The sequence below is a fragment of the Parasteatoda tepidariorum genome, chromosome 10 (assembly GCF_982258835.1).
Source record: "Parasteatoda tepidariorum strain Cologne lab strain chromosome 10, Ptep-v5.0, whole genome shotgun sequence".
In the NCBI taxonomy this organism is placed as follows: domain Eukaryota; kingdom Metazoa; phylum Arthropoda; class Arachnida; order Araneae; family Theridiidae; genus Parasteatoda; species Parasteatoda tepidariorum.
Genome location: NC_141764.1, coordinates 75,931,150 through 75,948,825, shown reverse-complemented (window position 1 = coordinate 75,948,825; position 17,676 = coordinate 75,931,150). Strand labels below are relative to the sequence as shown.

The window sequence follows — 17,676 nt, the reverse complement described above, 5'->3', positions numbered from 1 at the left end:
AACCTTAAAATAAATATTAGTGATGTTTTTACTTTTCTTTTTTAAATTTTATGTAAAGCTCTGTAATTTCTGAGGATTTAGAATGCTTCAAACTATTTACTTAAAACTTTATTTAGTTTACCCAATGTTTGGCTAATTTTACTAAAATATTTTCTATGCCAAATATATATTCCATAGCATTAATAGCAAAAAAAAATTATTGGAATTCAAAATATTTTTAATTTTACTGTTTTCAATTAACTAATAAAGTTTAAATTTTTAAATACCATTTAGCATTCTTGTATTACAAAACTTGAAAACCTGGAATATTTCAATAAAAATATTTTACCTCTCACTACTCAGCAAATAAATTTTTAAATTTTTTCATTGTATTGTAGATCATAAGAGAAAATTCAGCAACTTGGTGTATCAATATTTAAGTTCTAGAACAATCGAATAATCCAGCATTTTGAAATGCTACAAGTTAATTTGAAAAGCAGTATTTTTCACTAATTGCAGTGAGCCCACATACTTAAACATAGACTAATTAGAAAATGCATCATTCACTCCTTGATTAGCCTGATTTGTTTCAGGCAGTTTGCAGTAAGTTCAGGAGAGGGAAGACTTATTATTAAAAATCTTGTTTCAGGTTGATTGTAATAAGTCAAAGCAAATTTACTTTGAGTATTCCTTCACACATTTCCTAATTAGCATGAACAATATTAAAAATTTCAACAAAAAAATTATTAATAAATATAAGCCTTTCTTTCCCAATTGTTCAAAAGAAAGTAGAAGTACAAATTTACAGACTAACATTCGAAACTTAATATATGTATTATTACTTGAGTGCGATTTTCCCCATAATCTATACATTCCATCAGACGCAACAACTTTAAGTACCTGAAAACAATAAATATTGCATTTAGAAGTAGAAGGCCGTATTTAGATATGAACAAAATTAACAGCTAAAAATAAAATTTTAATTTTTTGATCTAAAATGGTTCCTTATTTCACACCTAAAAGTTTTTTGATATAAGGAAAAATTTCTGAACAATTTATTATTGATTTCATCAAAATATCCAGGCATGAATTAATTTTAGCAACGTTTATAATATTATAATTACATTATAAATGATTATAAAATGTTTTATGAATTTAATACAAATACATATGAATATAAAGTTTTTTATTTAATAAAAAGTTAATAACAAAATTAGTAATTAGAATTATTTATTCAAATCACATGAAAATAAATTATACTATTACTGAATAAATTTGTATATGATATGATTGATTTACTAAAACAGTTGTGTACGATCATTATACTTATTTTTTATTATCATAAAAAGAAAAAAAAATTTATTTCCTAAATTCTAGGATTTTCAGGTAACTTGGAATTCCAGGTTTAATCTGCTTCAGAGAAAGTGGTTAGCTTATTTATTATTGATTTCTAACAGCGCATTATAAAGAATAATCTAACCTAACAAGAACAATTAAAAACAGTTGGATCTTTCACAGCATCTTTAATTAAGGTTTAAACCATCACTCCTATTTATTAAAAACTTTATTTTTGAGAAATGACCTTAGATTCATATTGACAGGCTTTAAAAATTAGCTCAATAATTGTACCTTATTTTAGTCAAGTGTCAGCATAAAATAAAATTTATTAGCTTATGATTACAAATCAAACCAACTAACAGACAAACAGTAAAAAAGTGAATATTATAATTTTTTTAAAGACAGTTTTAAAAATGTATTGTTTTATTAAGATATTTAATTAAAGATTAATCTACTGAGTTACTATGCTTTCTCCCTTCTTCAAATACTAAAAAAAATTTTGATAGTTCAAAAAATTGAAACATTTTATAATCTTTCATGAAATTTATAAAAATACCTTTTAATGTATATACTCAACAAATTCCACTGACGCAGTCAAGAGTCAGGAAAATAAATTTATATTTCAAATTAAATAATTATACATTCCCATGAAAGTAATACTAAAATATAATTATATAATCGGTTTAATTGGAATTTAAAATAACTTACCATACTAAAAAGCAAACCTTGTTTTTATTAAACAAAACAGTTTATTTTTTAACATATTTAGTACATAAAATTACAAATGAATTTAATACTTTATCTCATAATTAACTTTTTTTATAATTAATTTCATCACAAATATTCTAAAATGCTTAAATAGTTGCTTAATATTTTACGACTTTATAAATAGGACCTTAATACTAAAAGTTCAAAAATTGTAATTAAGTATGGTATGATATAATTGCTATGCTACCTACCATACAAGATATATACTGTAACTAAATAATTATTTATAATATAAACTTTTTTAAGAGAAAGTTGACCACAAGTATTACAAAATATCTAAGAGAAAAGATGCTTTGATTTCGTTTTTTCGACAAGAAAGAATTATAAGCAATACAATGATAAAACAAATTCTATTATTAAGAAATAATGTGTTGTAAGATTCAAAAACAATTAAATTTTCTTTCTTTTTCGAAGTGCAAAGAAACAAATTTGAATTGCTTAGTTTAGCTTACAGAGAGTCACAGGGTGCAAAATCACAAAACACTGTGATGCTAATGTAATATTTTGATGTTTTCATAACTCTATACTTCAATAACAATTAAAATAAATCTATAATAAAATAATTGAACATAAAATATCGAATCGCAAAATTTTATAATTGATTGCTTTAATATACTATCTCAAACTTTCCAGGAGTTCACATATAAAATTAATAATTGAAACTAACTGAAAGCATAAAATTCTTAAATCAGCAGAAGGTGCATCAGTGACTTGAACTGTAAGAGATGGCCTAAAAATTGCATAACTCGAGTTAGTTAATATGCTTGAAAAGTCTTTCAGTTAATTAAAAAAAAAAAATTAAAGTTTAATTCACTTAATCTAAATAGAAGAAGTCAGAGAGGATCGCCACAGAACCATTTCAAAAAAGGCACCTTATATTTATGTCAAAGGATCACAGATCAAGCACAAATTATATTATTTTTCAACATCCATAAACATAAATAAAATTTGTATGGATACTATACTAAATTAAAAACAACAAATAATGCGATTAAAATTATTAAATAATAAAAGCAAAGTTATCTGAAAACTTTATTAATAGCAAACAAATTGGTAAAAATAATGACCAATACAAAAACTAGCATTACCATAAAATAAGAAATAATAATAATTTAGTTGAAATGTCATGTACTATAACTATTTCTTTTCCTAGAAATTATGAAAATATATAACTAACGAAAACAAAATCCTGATAAAGAAAGAATAAAGGAATAGGAAAAACAAAAGCTAAAACTACAATTACTTAAAGTCAGGTAAACAAACAATAACTACACCTATAATAATAGAAGTATCAAATTCATCATAATAAAACATACATAACGGTAACAATTCAAATAATAAGTAAAACTTACAAAAGTTTCATACAGAAACGCCATTATACAATGAAACATTACTACTTAAACATGGGAAGACCGACAACTTTAAAACTCTACGAAACATACTTCAACTCAATTTAGTATCAAAAAGATTATGAGAAATAAACGAAGGATTACTTCCATTGAAAATAAACTAACTTTCGTTATAAATTCTTTTAAAAGTAACGATACATTTAAGTTATTAATTTTAACATATGATAAAGTAACTACAGAAGAGTAATACTCCATATCTGCCAGATGAAGATAGAGAACTTTAAATAAACAAATGAAAAAATTTGCGATTTTTACCTCGGAAGCAAACTTCGATTTCAAGTCTTCAGCTGATATTAAACATTTTAGCATCACACTAATAAATATACAAACATCGCAACTATTACATCACAAACAAATAAATAAGATATCAGAACAACACCAAAAACCACAAATTATGGCGTTTAAAGAGGTGGCTTGTTGCCAGATTCAAAATCAAACTTTTGTGAAAAGATGGAATAAAATTCCAAACAAAGTAAGCTAAAAGAAACAAATTCATTTCGCATTCAATTTAACGATAAATTCACCATTCTCACTGTATGTAAAAAATATTCGTTTGTGAATTCAGAGATGCGAACAACAATCTGATTGGCAAGTTTTTCATGGGTAAATATATTTCACAAATCAGGTTCTCATTCGTATACACAAATGTATGCAGTGAGGACAACTCTTATTAAACTAAAATGTTTCAAATTTCTAAAAATTATTTAGGCCCATCGTCAATTGAATACTCCAAACAGAGGGATTGCTAATAGCCCGTTGGGTCCAGATAAGTATCAGTTGAGTGCTTTACGCTGATATTTTAGTAAAAAAAAAATTCCCCCAGTGCATTGATCGCAAGGCGCAAGAATTTCAGTAGATCACCGAAGTCAAGGTGAAAGACCACTTTGATCAGCATACGCAGGGACCAAGGGTGCGCGGTATCGATCCTCTTTAAACTGTTTTATCTTAAGAGTTATTGATTGCGCGCAGCTCATCAGGCTACCAATGCGAGTGAACCATTCCGTCTGCAGATTATCAAAATTGTGATAACATGTCTTCAGATCATCTTCAGGATTACTTCCCAGATTGTCAGCAATAGTCATAGCTCATTGTCCAGCTTTAATGCGACGTATATAAAGTATATGTTAAATTACGTAATTTTAACCCACTGACGGTTCTTTACGTAAAAGTCGTTTTTTAACCTGCAGTCTTCACCGCATAGCAAAACCGGTTTCTCCATGTTATTAGGTAGGAGTATAGTGTATTGGGGGAGAAACATTCTCCTAATCTTGCCTTTTTACTAAACCGCCAGTGGGTTAAATGCTAAAATCCGAATAAAATCAATTGAATAGTTATCGAGAAACAATAATAAAAAGCCGTATCACTCTAGTTGCAGCGTTATCTCCAAATTTTAGGACATCTTTGAAAATTATGTAGATAAGTATACGCACGGTATGAAAATTTTTGCCCTTATATTAATTTTTTTTTCATAAATTAAATAATAATGCAAGTTTATTTTATGCATGAAAATATCCTTGGGGAACGCGTTTAGCTATTGGCGTCACTGAATGATATGTAGTAAAAGAATTGGAAACGCAAATTGTAAAAATAACACTTTGAGGCTCAACTGTTAAAATTTAGATCTGATGAGAATATAAGGACCTATCATCTAATTTTGTTATCATTTAATATTTAAGCAATATTAATGGCCCTTACAAGTGAGAGTTTTCGCATTCAAGCACCCAGCTTAAATGTTTTCTAAAAATACTTAAAAAATGTTATTTTCTAATCTCAATTTATATGTTTTTTTTTTCCTTTCTTCTTTTTGTGCTGGGCTTATTTTATTTAATATTACTGCCTTATTTACTATTGTATCTATATGGTAAATTAGAAAAACTTTTCAAATTTTTAAAGCTAAGAATTGATTTACAATTATTGGTTTCTATAATTAGTAAGAACAATTATCCACACAAAGCCCTGAGAGAAAATGGTACCCCCCCCCCCATGGCTTTGTTTCTTTCAAACCAGTATTGAAGCTTGCAATATAACATTCCTTTTGGATAAAAAGTGATTCTATTTTTTTTTAATATTTATTTCGCAAATTGGTTGAAATACCAGAGATGCAACAAAGTAAGAAAAATTGATAAAAGCAAGCAAAGTTTACGCAACATTCTTTTTTCTGCAGATACTGTTCTGGGAATACAGTTTTCAGTAACTCATTCTAGAAATTTCTGAAAGAAGTTACTTGGAAAATAAAAATAGCAAAAAAAAAACCCATCAAGAACATATTGTTTTACATTCCCTTTTATAAGAAATAAAGCTTAGTCCCCTAAAAAACCGAAATTATATTCTCACAAGTTAAAAAAGAAGTATTGCACTAAATTCTAAACAATTTTTAGTTAATTAAATGGTTACTACTTCATTTATAAAAATCCTAATTGCATTCAGGGAATAAAAATTAGGATTATAAACTTTCTATTAAGCAATTATCTCTAAAGAAAAATTAAAATGGTAGGGTAGATTAAATATTACAGGTATTTTTATTTGCAATGAAATTACTTTTTCTAACAAATAAAAATTTAAATGTCTGAGAAGATTTAAGATACAAAAAATATTATAATTAGGATATTCGATGCATATCATGTTAAAACAGACAATGTACTCAGGTGATTTTTTCTAATTTTAAGTGCTAAATACTTTGGAAAAACACAATTACATGAAATTCCCCCCCCCCCTCTAATATAGGCAAAGATCTTCAAACTTTAATCACTTAATTAAGTACAAAAGTCTTTTTAAAGTCAGAAAATATTAATAATTTAGATTTTTATTCTTGTATTTTTTTAGAACGTTGCAGAGCGAACAGACATCAAGAACTGGCTCTTTAATAAAATTAAGATTTGATCTTCATTTTAATTAAAGGCAAAATCTATATATCCAGATCGTGAATGTGCATATTTTAGAGTAGGATTCTAAAATTATAAATTAACCTTCGGCATACGGTGTTTTTCAAAAGTTTGTCATTCTGGTTGGCTTGTTCTATCAGTCATAAAACCTTCATTTTTCTGGCCGCCTACCCCCGGGGTATTCAGAAATATTGGTTCACTGTCGCTAACAGTTCTTGCAACAAAAACATAGGTCCGAAACTCGAGCCCGAGTGACCCAGACGAGCCACCACTTGTGACGTTTATTAAATCAAAGAAATTGAAACACAAACAAGCCAGAAAATACTGGAAACAGTTTCAGTTGTACCAGTAATACGCATAAGATTAGGGGTCATGACTACCAAATACATGACATTAAAATTTTTGCTATTGAAAATAGCAGTACAAATTTATAAAAATAGATGCTACAGGAAAGGACAAATTTGATTTATACAAACAATGCATGCTATTATAATTAAATTTAAAATATAAACTGCAAAATGTAATGTGCAAATGAGAAATAGACAAGACATTAAAAATTTTTTCTTATTATCATTCATTTCTAAACATGAAAGAAATTTATGTACATAGGATAATTATGTACACAGTACAAATGATATTTACAATCTGCATGACAATGTATTATGCCTCAATCTCTATATCGTTGCATGAGTGGCTTCCAGACATAAATTCAGTTAAACGTGTTTGAAAATCTCCTACATATTCAGGTTGCAGCATCTTTTTAGCTCTCCAAAGAATAGTAGCATAGTTTGCAGAATTTCCATCTTTATGTTCTAGTTCTAACTTCATGTAGTCTAACCATATATCTGAAATTACAAACAAAACATAATTTTTTTCAAAAAACATCATAAAAAATAGCGATTTTAGAAAATGTTAATTGCTGACTACAAAAATAGATCAATAAAAAATTAGTCAAATAAAAAACATAACTAATAATCAAGTATAAAGCTTAATATTAATAATCAATATGAAATAAATTTATTTATGACATAAAACTTTACTTAATTTTGTATAAGATTAAGATTAATATAATAAATAATTAAAAGAATTCATAGTAAAATTAAGGAGCTGCTGTAATATATACTATGATGTGTTATAATTTTAAAGAAGCATGTTGGAATACAAATATCAGTATTTATTGGAGGAGAGTAAGTTTCTTTACTTTAGTATTGATAGCAATTTATGCATGCAAACACATTTTGTTTTCGGCAATAATAATACTTATAACCTTTATTTTAAGAGAAAATACATTAAAATTGCCAATCCTAATTTCATAATAAAAATGCATTAAGCATCTAGGAAGTCATACTTCACATTTTTCCCAGGCATTCTATAGAATGTCAAATGAGAAGCTGGCAAAGTAGGGAACGAATACATCTCCAATTCGTTTAGAATGCATTGTAATTTAAAATGCCATGTTGCAACATCGTGTATATCATGCTGCAACAAGAAAGTTGACTTCATGTCGCACTTTTTATATAAAAAATTTTTGTTTCCCTTAATAAAAAAGACATAAATTTTGCTTTGCACACTTTTAATTTTATTTTACCTATTTTGAATACATTTTTTAATCTCTTTTTTTTCAGAATAACATTTGTATTTTTGTGGAATGCACATTATTTATATAATAGCCATCAGAACCTTTTTTCATACTTTGCCTAAATAACATTTGTCATTCTATAGAATGCTTTGGTATTATATACAATGGTGTGGTGAAAGTATATAATAATACTCAGATTTCATACTTTTTCTAAAAACGCCTGTACAATGTCCAGGCACTGTGAAGAATGCTGGTATTTCATATTTTAGCCAGTAATATATACACCAATACTTTCGGGACATTTAAAATGTTTGGACTTTGCTTCCATATCATTTGTAGATCTATGTTTAAGAGTGATATGGTGATTTTTGGTAAACTGTCTAATTAAATGGTTTTCAAAATCTATATGTTTTGTTCGATAAAGGTATAAGAGGTTTTCCAACAGTTTTAGAAGATCAAAAATATCACCAAATATATTAATATTACAACATTGATTTAAAGTTTACTTCTTTAACAGTTTTTGCCAGTATAGAATTCGCAACATGTTTTGAAAATATAGTAGGTGAAGGCTTAAACTGGAATAATTTTAAGTATCATATTACATCGTTTCTTTTCCCTGATGCAGGTGTTTGATTAGTCCTTGATTGTTCAACTATAACTCCTTTTTTTGCTTTGAAATTTTTTGCTTTGTCCATTAATTGATAGAATAATTATGAATGCACACATTAAATAGATAGATGCAATGCAAAGGTAGAGAATCCATATTTTTAATATATGCAGAATTTCAGAAGCTCTGGATAGAACAACACAATAAAAAATTGAGAATATGAGTAAAGAAGTATGAGGAATTTTAGTAATTTTATTACTTATCAAAGCACTGTAATGTTTAATCCCTTATTTACACATTATTATTGAAAAACTAATAGTAGTTTTTAATCATCCCTTCCCTCTTAATAGTCAGTTTTTCAATAGCGATGATTCCTTAATAGGGTTTAATACCCTAATTTTTTTCACTCGATTAGATATGTATAACGGCAGCTGCTTTATTTTATTACGAAAAGAGAATTTGATTTATTTTCTGTCACAAGTTTAACATATTTGTATAAAATTATAAACTATTTGATAAGCTACATAAATAAACTATCTATGTCTTACTAGTTTTTTACAGAAGCAATTTTATTATAACAAATATTTGCAAAACTATTTATCAATTCATACAAAAACAAATAATCATATAAATCAAATGACACACATGCATATACATCATAAAAATACAGTTGTCTCATATTGTGGTCAAGCTATTTTGGAGACTTTAGCTAATAAGAAAAAAGTCTGTCATGTGATCAATACCCCAAAAAACTAATCAGATGTTTGTGTGTAACCAACACTGAATTCAACTAATAACAGCATTAATTTGATGTTGCGTTTTGTCACTACAACTCAATTTCCCTCGATCTTCGTTTGCAAAGCAAATAAAAAATAATTGTGTAGCAATTATTGGGGTTTGGCGAGCATTAGCGAGCAGGAGGCAGATCCCTCTAGTATATATATACAGTGAAACCTCCAAGAAAGATCACCTCTATGTAGCAACTTCCCTTATCTACAACTACTTTTGGGAGGAATGGAATTTCTTCCATAAACTTTGTGATGAAGAAAACCTTTAGGAGAGACCACCGAAACCTCTCGCAGGTACCGGGCTAACCTCTGTACCGAATGTTCTAATAAGGAAACACGAAAAAAAATATCAAGACAAAAAGTATTAACAAAACAAATAAATAGGTAAAACTGCATTCAAAATATTTGTGCGAGGTTCTTATTTAGAGTTGAAAGTTAAATAAGAAAAAAAGTTATTAAAAGAAACTAAGCATCACAAACTTCCTCTCATTTTTTAAAGCTAACTAATTTTTATAATATAAAATTTAATTAATTTTTATAATATAAAATGCAAACCTAAAAACAAAAATATAAAATTACTCATTTATTTAAAATAATTATATCATTAATAATTGGTAAATAGGTTTTTACTTATAATTATATCAATAGAAATTATTTTCATTGACGCTAAATTTATTCCTCGATCCGGTTCTCATTATTCCAACACAAGTGGCATTTCCGCAAGGAAATGACATTGACTAAAATGAAAATCGTTTACAGAAAATCATGTACCTTTGATACCATTTTGAAGTCAATGTGGGTAACCCCTAAGAACGAACAACCTCCATTAACGATCAGTTTTACTCTGGAATAGAGAGTGGTCACTCCTGAGAAGTTTTACTGAATATATATATAGAACAAATACAACAGAGTTAAAAAAAAAAAAATTCAAATAATTTATGTAGTATAAAATTCTTTACCAATATTTGTGGCACCGAATTCTTGAATGCCATCTTCATAATATTGTCTTAACAAATCAATAGAGGAGTTCATCTATGATAGAAAAATAAATAAATAAAAATTACAAATTTGAAATAATGTTAACTAATTTCTGTCCTCATGATTAAAAATAAAAAAATCATTTGTTTGTAATTTACAGAAATGTGTATGCAAATTGAAAGAAGTGATTACTGACTATAATTCTTTCGTTGGTAATAATTTTTCTAAATTAATGAAAAGAACTATAACAGAATTCAGAACTCAAAATATAATAATTAAAAAAATGTAAAAATATTTTATTCATCATTTAAACTTAACCATTTTTACTGCACTCTACAAGACTAGTTTGAATATAACAGGGTTCCCACTATATAATGAGATTGTAATTCAAGGACTTTCCAAGGGCCTCAACAAAATTTTCAAGGACCTTAATCTAAGACCAATTTTAAAAATTATTCTCTTCTATTTTACTAGAAGCAACAATGCTTGTTGTGGCAATAATTAATTTCAAATATAATACCTAAATGCTTTGCCTATATAGAGAGAAGAGAGTATATGTATTATGGACTAAAATTTATATTTTTTTAAAAACAACCCTACTGGTTTTACATATTAATTCACAAAATCATTTTCAGCACAATCTATAACTAATGGTAATGAGGTGTTAATCGTGAAATCCTTTAATCCTGTGTATTTCCATGTGAAGGCTGCATGAAAGACAGAGCTAAATCTTAGGCATTCCATATTCCATGACTATTCCATAACCCCCTCCTCTCCTCTATTAAACATCGTTTCTGAAATTATTCATCCATAATTTACACAACCTTCTCTAAATGTTATGCAGCAACAATTCTTTCTGAAAATAAAAATTAGAAGGAACATATCCCATTTTCCCCATGTTTAAAAGCATTATTCGTTATGTGTAATCCACAACTGCCAATGAATATGACCTGGTGGGAATATTTCTCTTTTAATTCACACTGAAGCTTCTAATAGAATTTGCAATTGACATAGGGTCCATTCATGGATAATTGAAGTATTTTAGAGAGCTTTTAACCATCATCTATGCATTTGTAAAAAGAGGACAAAATATTTTCTGCAGTTCCATGACCCATAAATTGGGAGGTAAGATACTTAATGCAAACTTTATTATCAATTCCTTACCGTAATATCCATCTGCTTAGATTGTAGAGACTGATTTAACGTCTCATCAAAAAGTACAGTGTAGCAATCAACATTCTTCAGCTCATTTATAAGAATCCCTTTGAAGTATAGTGCCAATCCAAAGGAGTCCAAATAGGCTCACTTTGTGGCACTACAAAAAATTGTCTCGCTATACAGCTATCAGCAAACATTTTGGAGAACAATTTACTAATCCCTTCACAGGAGTTACATGAATAATTACTAGTGATGCACTTCAGACTCCAGAGAATTTCAGCATCAAGCACATTCCTTTTGACCAGATAAGAAGACAATGTTACCTCGGCCACTAAAGTTTCCGTTTCACTTGGGGCACACGATATTGAAGGAGTATTTACACCAGATGAATTAGATGTTGATGTCTTTGGAAAAAGAGAACTCAGGGCATGAGACTGCTTTTTTGTTTTACCTTTCTTTCATGTGTGATATCAGAGCAGATTCTTCCATTTTTGCGATATCGATCTCCTTCATGCATAATCGGCACTTGGCTCTGAACTTCTTTTCGGGCATCGATAAAATCCATTCTTTATAAGCTTGATTATCCATCCATTGGGGATTAAAATAGCACTTCCCAGGCATAACTAGTCTAAACTACATAACAAAAATACGAAGCCGTGCCTTTGCGAATACGCTTCACAATAAAGTTTTGAAATGACGCAAACATAAGGACAAGTGCGGATGGTAAAACGGCAAATTTATTGAAAACTACAAGGTACATATTGTTATGAAATTCGAGAGTATTCCAGTTCCAATCAGAAAAAAGAAGATCTAAGCATATGCGACAGAAGATGAAATGGAGTCTCGCCCCAAACGCATTGATTGTCTGCTGTGCTCCGCGCGCTTGGCAAACACCAAGACGCTAGGCCCGGTTAGAAACGGAGGCGTTAAAAACCACGTGAGAAAGCTCGGGAACAAAACAGAAAGAACGAGAAAGATCCGCGGGTGTTTTATAAAAGGGGCCGTCGGCAGTATTGGACAAATTCAAGGACCTATCAAGTTTTTCAAGAACCTAAGACGTTCTTCAAGCACTTTCAAGGACCTAAATTTAGCAACAAAAAATTCAAGGACTCTCAAGGACCGTGGGAACCCTGTATAAATTACACCATTCAGATCCTTAATTTCCAAATACATCTTTCATATGAATTTTAATTTTAATAAAAAAATAAAAATGGAGAGAAAAAAAGGACAATGTGATGCTAGATAATGTTTTCATTACAAATAAAAGCTTACTTAACATTTAATTGCTTGTTTACAAATTGAAAGAATAGAGGGGAAGAATCTCCTCTCTCTAGTGTTTAAACTGATAGAACTTTTAGCTTTTATTTTTCAGATATTTTTTAATAAAATAGAGATTTTTTCATGTACTGGTTTAAGGATAATGGACCAGGGAAAACCAGGGTTGGCAGGTTTTTGACATGTGACAGTTTTTGACAGTTTAAACCATGGTTTAAACCGTCACGTCAAAAACCTCACTGTCAAAAATGTCGAAAACCTATATTCATATGTGAAATTTAATTAATACATAAAATTTAGATATTTTTTAAAGGATAGTGTTTCTAAATATGTTGTAGAAAAAATAAATTTTAAATTTTGAAGAAACACTTATATTTTGAATAGTAACCAAAATCTTGTACTTTTGAAAACTCACATCTTTTGTAATATTATGTATATTCATTTTCATGTGTTATTGAAAATCTGCAGTGATATTATTAAGAAATTTATTTATAACCAAATTTAGTGTATAGTATAGATTATACTAAAAATTAGACATTTTTAAAGATAAACATTAGCAGTTTTGTACATTAGACATCTTCTTTTAAAGAAAAATCTTTTTAATATTCTTTTAAATCTTCTTAATAATCTTTTTAACATAAGAAAATACAAATTTAAGTGCTTTCTGTTAAATACATAGAGTAGTTAGTGTCGATTTACAGTATATTCAGCCTATTCATTTACTATGCTGAAAATTTAGTTTATCCAAATACTTCTGAATTTCATTTTGCTGAATACGATATAGTTTTGTTGAATATCTAAATATTCAGCTGTTGAATAATTACTTCTTGCTTTCAAGATATGCATTATTTGTATTAATACAAGTGGAGAAAAAAAAATTAAGAGATAAAAATTGTTTTAAAATGATAAGTGTAATAATTATAAATAAATATAATAAACAATATGAATTATATTTATCATTATTCATAAATATAACTACTTTTAAATTCAAATTAACATACTGGATAATAAAGATATTCGGTATAACATTAAAATTTTTTTTTATACACTTGTATCAAGTTTGTATTTATACAACATAACTTGTAAGTTCCTTATAAATATTAGTTATATGTTCCTTTTATGTCAAAAATGCATAGTAATGAACTTTTAATTTTCTTAAGTATCAAAAAGAAATTTTTTTTTTTTAAATATAAATATTTAAACAATTTTTGTGCAAAATTTTTCTGCACATGCATTTGAATATAAATTTCTGAGATTTTAAATCTGTTATTTTACCTTAATTTTAATTAAAAAATATTTTAAAACCTGCTGATTACCTATAGTATAATTAAATTTCAATATAATGCATGGCAACTGTTGGTAGTTTTGAAATTTATATATTTTCTTGGCAAACTTCAGTTTTTGACATTTTTGACGGTTTAAACCAGTATTATACCCTTGTCATGTCAAAAACCACTTTTTGACGTCAAAAACCCAACCCTGGGGAAAACTAGTTATTATTTCCCCGCAAAGAATACTTATGCATTAATTCAACTGTCTTAGGTTCATTTATTACAATAGTAAGAAATTATTGAAATTGAATTCACAAATTCAAACAATATTATGTAATCAATCAAAAGTTGTAATTATCTGTGCTTGGAAAAAAAATGGTAACTTTGTTACAAAGGCAAATCTACAAAAATTTATATTAGTAAGAAAGGGAAACAATACACACTAGAATTAGCATGCATATATTACTTTTTACAAAACAAAATATAATAGCAATAGTAAAAATTGTATCATAACTTACTTGTCCATTTTCAATCAATATCATTTTTTTGACAATATGATGAGATATAGGTCCCAGCTTTTTAAACCTTTAAAATTACAAAATGATGAACGTTAATAAAGGAAATGACACGTCAGAATAATCAGCAGTTTTATTTCATTACATGAAAGATAATAGTTAAAAGTAGAATACCAGAAGTCAAACATATTTCATAATACAAAACATAGTTAAGAGTCAACTTAATACAGCATCACAAGCTGATTTTTCAAATAATTTAGTGCAAAAATCCCGCGACTGGAAATTGTAGCCTTTAATCATTTTAATTAGTTTAGTCTCTTTTCTTATTTCCATATTTTCCAAATTTCATAGCTCAAAATTTTTTAATTTTTAGCTATTTTAAGAAGTGAACAGTAACTATTTTTGTTAGCATGTTTAGGTCTCATAGGAAATATTGATTGTTGGTCTACTGAACGTTTTATTTTAAGGCATTGAAACACTGATCCAACTAGACTTTGGAAAATATGGGGACAGAGGATTTCAAAATTTCCAGAGTTCTTGTTAATAGTCACAAAAATGTCAATTTTAGATACAGATAAAAATATTTTTCTTACAATTAGAAAGAAAAAACATATTGTAATTGATTCAAAAATAATTATAAAATAATAATTGATATAAAATACTTATTTGATAATAAAATAATAATTGATTCAAGAAGAAATTATTTTAACTTTGAAAAAAATACTTTATCTTCAATGAATATTCTGAGAATATAGTCAAAATTATTATTAACTAATTTTAACCAAGATGAACATTTTGTTACTGCTTTAAATAAAAAAGAAGACCACAATAAAATCAGGAGACTTGGTGGTTATATGAACACAATGATCTAATGCAACATATAAAGTACAATAAGATTTAAGTTTTTTTTTATTATTAAATTCTAAATTAAATCAATCATTGAATAAAAATTATTTTTTTAACAAAGTGAAAACAACAAGATTAAAAAAGAAAGATCAAAACAATTTACTATTAACTAAACAACAGCCAATTTTAGTCAATAAATTTAATCTAATTACTTTTTATATAATTTCCTAGTTGCCTCAATACCAGATTGGATTGCTGTAGCTTCTAAGTACATTTCCTTAAGTGGAACAGAGATTTCTTTAGGTTTTTTAATTCCAGTCTAAAAAAGAAAAAGAAATTTAAAAAATTTTCAATAAAGAAATTGAAATATTATAACTTTAATAATAATAAAAAAAAACAGAACTTAACAGAAGAGTAAAATAAACATAAAATTTTAACTATAAATATGCACATAAAATATTATACATAAAATTAAAATACTTATTTACCTCAAAAAATTCAATCAACTTTTCTGGATCTAAAGCAGATAACCATTCAACTCCTAACTTCCATAAAATGACTGAGTCCTAAGTATAAAAAAATCATGATAAAATTATTGTTATTTTAAACAAATTAATTTTAACTGTTTGAACTAATAAGCTTCAAGACAGATTAAAACTTTTAGTAAAAAAAAATTTTTTTTAATGCATAACATAAATCTGTACTGTTAATGCATTTTTTGTTCAGAAAATACATATAAACTGAGAAACATGTTAAAATAAAGATTTTTAAAAATAACGGTATTGCTTATCTTTTGCTTTAATAGCAACATGAAAGGAAGAAACAAAATTCAGTAGATTTCATAAAATAGTTAGAATATTTATGCAAACTATTGTGCAATGTATAAAATACTATTCACTATGGGAATTGTAAGCATTTTTAACAATCAATTAAAGAAAATAAAATAGAAAAAATGATGACAATAGATATACATATATACATTATTAATCTAATGTTTTCTAGAACTGATAAATATTAAAAGGGTTTTTCTTTATTTATAATGTTTATTATGTACTTAAATCTAATCTTTGCTACAAATATTAAATTAATTTCATAATAATTCCAAATACATATTTTAAAAAATATTTAATTTTCCAAAAGTCTTAATAAAATTTGAATTTTTTTTTCAAAATGGAAAAAGTTTTAAACTAATTGAAATGAAGTGCACTTAATTAAAAGTACTAAGTAGCTATTTAAAATCACAAGTAAATTAAAAGTTGAGTGAAAAATATGTTTTGATAGAGATTTTTTTCAAGAACTTGCCCAATTTTAAGGAATATTTTAAAATACAGTTGAACCTAGATCAATCGTTCATACGTCATGCATTGTTTTATTTTAACTATCGTATTACAAATGCTATTCTTATATTGCTAATAATATCTGTTTAAATCATTTTTGAAATGAGAAGATTCGTGGATTTTTCAGAAATTCTACCAGATTCCTTTATAATATTAAACAATTGTGATTGCCTTGTTACGATCACTGGTTACCCATTGTTCAAATGTTTTTTTCTTTTGGGAATGACTCCATTAAATGCCACAACATTTCAAATCATGGGTAGCAAAAACTGTCTCTAATTATACATTAATAATAGAAAGAATATAAAAATACTTTAAATTATTATTATGTAAATACATTAAGATGCCTGCTAGTGAAAATAAAAACAGCAGCGGTCGTCATAGCAACGCAGGCGCACTGTTTACTATTACTCTTGAACACAGTTGAAAAGTGTGTGGGTGCCATCAAATCCAAATCAAGATTCATTCTGCCAATGGGTAACATTGAAGTTAATTTGTTTTGAGAACAAAAACAGTAACTCTTAATACAATTCATAAAAAAAAACGTGAATTTGTAACAGCTTTTGTAAAAAGCCTTAAATAACAAATTTTGTATATATGTATCAGTTGATAAAAATGTTTAAACTTGTGGTGTTTATCATTATAACAAGAGAAATTGACTAAATCCAATAGAGCTGAAAGCTATGCTGTTGGTATCAGGTATTTTTTGTATAAACTAAAAAAGGTCAGTAGACTGAGGTTACAATGCGTTATATAGGTAACTGTACAATAAATAAATAAATATGCAGAAACAAAGCCATATTCAAGGATGAAAAGACAGGGACAATTGTCCTAGGTTTATGAGTTTTGAGGAAAAGGCCAGTAAAACCTGTAACCAGCCTTGAGTATCATTTTTGCAAGCTGCATGTGACACTTTTCATGAAAGTTGAAGTTTTCTTACATACTT

The 17,676-nt window shown here is 27.3% G+C and overlaps 2 protein-coding genes across 4 annotated transcripts in view; both read right to left on the bottom strand.

Moving 5' to 3' along the window:
• The window catches only part of LOC107436715 (DNA-binding protein RFX2), a 32,853-nt gene extending 28,422 nt beyond the window's left edge, over window positions 1-4,431 (bottom strand). Inside the window, exons 1-2 of one of the 2 annotated variants that reach the window (XM_043043661.3) lie at window positions 3,750-4,431; window positions 822-879 (exon numbers count right to left, since the gene is read on the bottom strand). In XM_043043661.3, coding sequence (XP_042899595.1) covers window positions 822-857 — 36 coding nt within the window. In that variant the 5' untranslated portion in view covers window positions 858-879; window positions 3,750-4,431. The remainder of the gene's footprint in view (window positions 1-821; window positions 880-3,749) is intronic. The other variant, XM_043043657.3, reaches the window with a different exon arrangement.
• Window positions 4,432-6,926: 2,495 nt separating this feature from the next.
• LOC107438509 (U3 small nucleolar RNA-associated protein 6 homolog) overlaps window positions 6,927-17,676 on the bottom strand; it is a 35,634-nt gene continuing 24,884 nt past the window's right edge. For both annotated transcript variants that reach the window (XM_043043672.3, XM_043043670.3), the window contains exons 18-22: window positions 15,882-15,959; window positions 15,606-15,712; window positions 14,551-14,617; window positions 10,310-10,382; window positions 6,927-7,221 (exon numbers count right to left, since the gene is read on the bottom strand). In XM_043043672.3, the coding sequence (XP_042899606.2) occupies window positions 7,037-7,221; window positions 10,310-10,382; window positions 14,551-14,617; window positions 15,606-15,712; window positions 15,882-15,959 (510 nt within the window). In that variant the 3' untranslated portion in view covers window positions 6,927-7,036. The remainder of the gene's footprint in view (window positions 7,222-10,309; window positions 10,383-14,550; window positions 14,618-15,605; window positions 15,713-15,881; window positions 15,960-17,676) is intronic.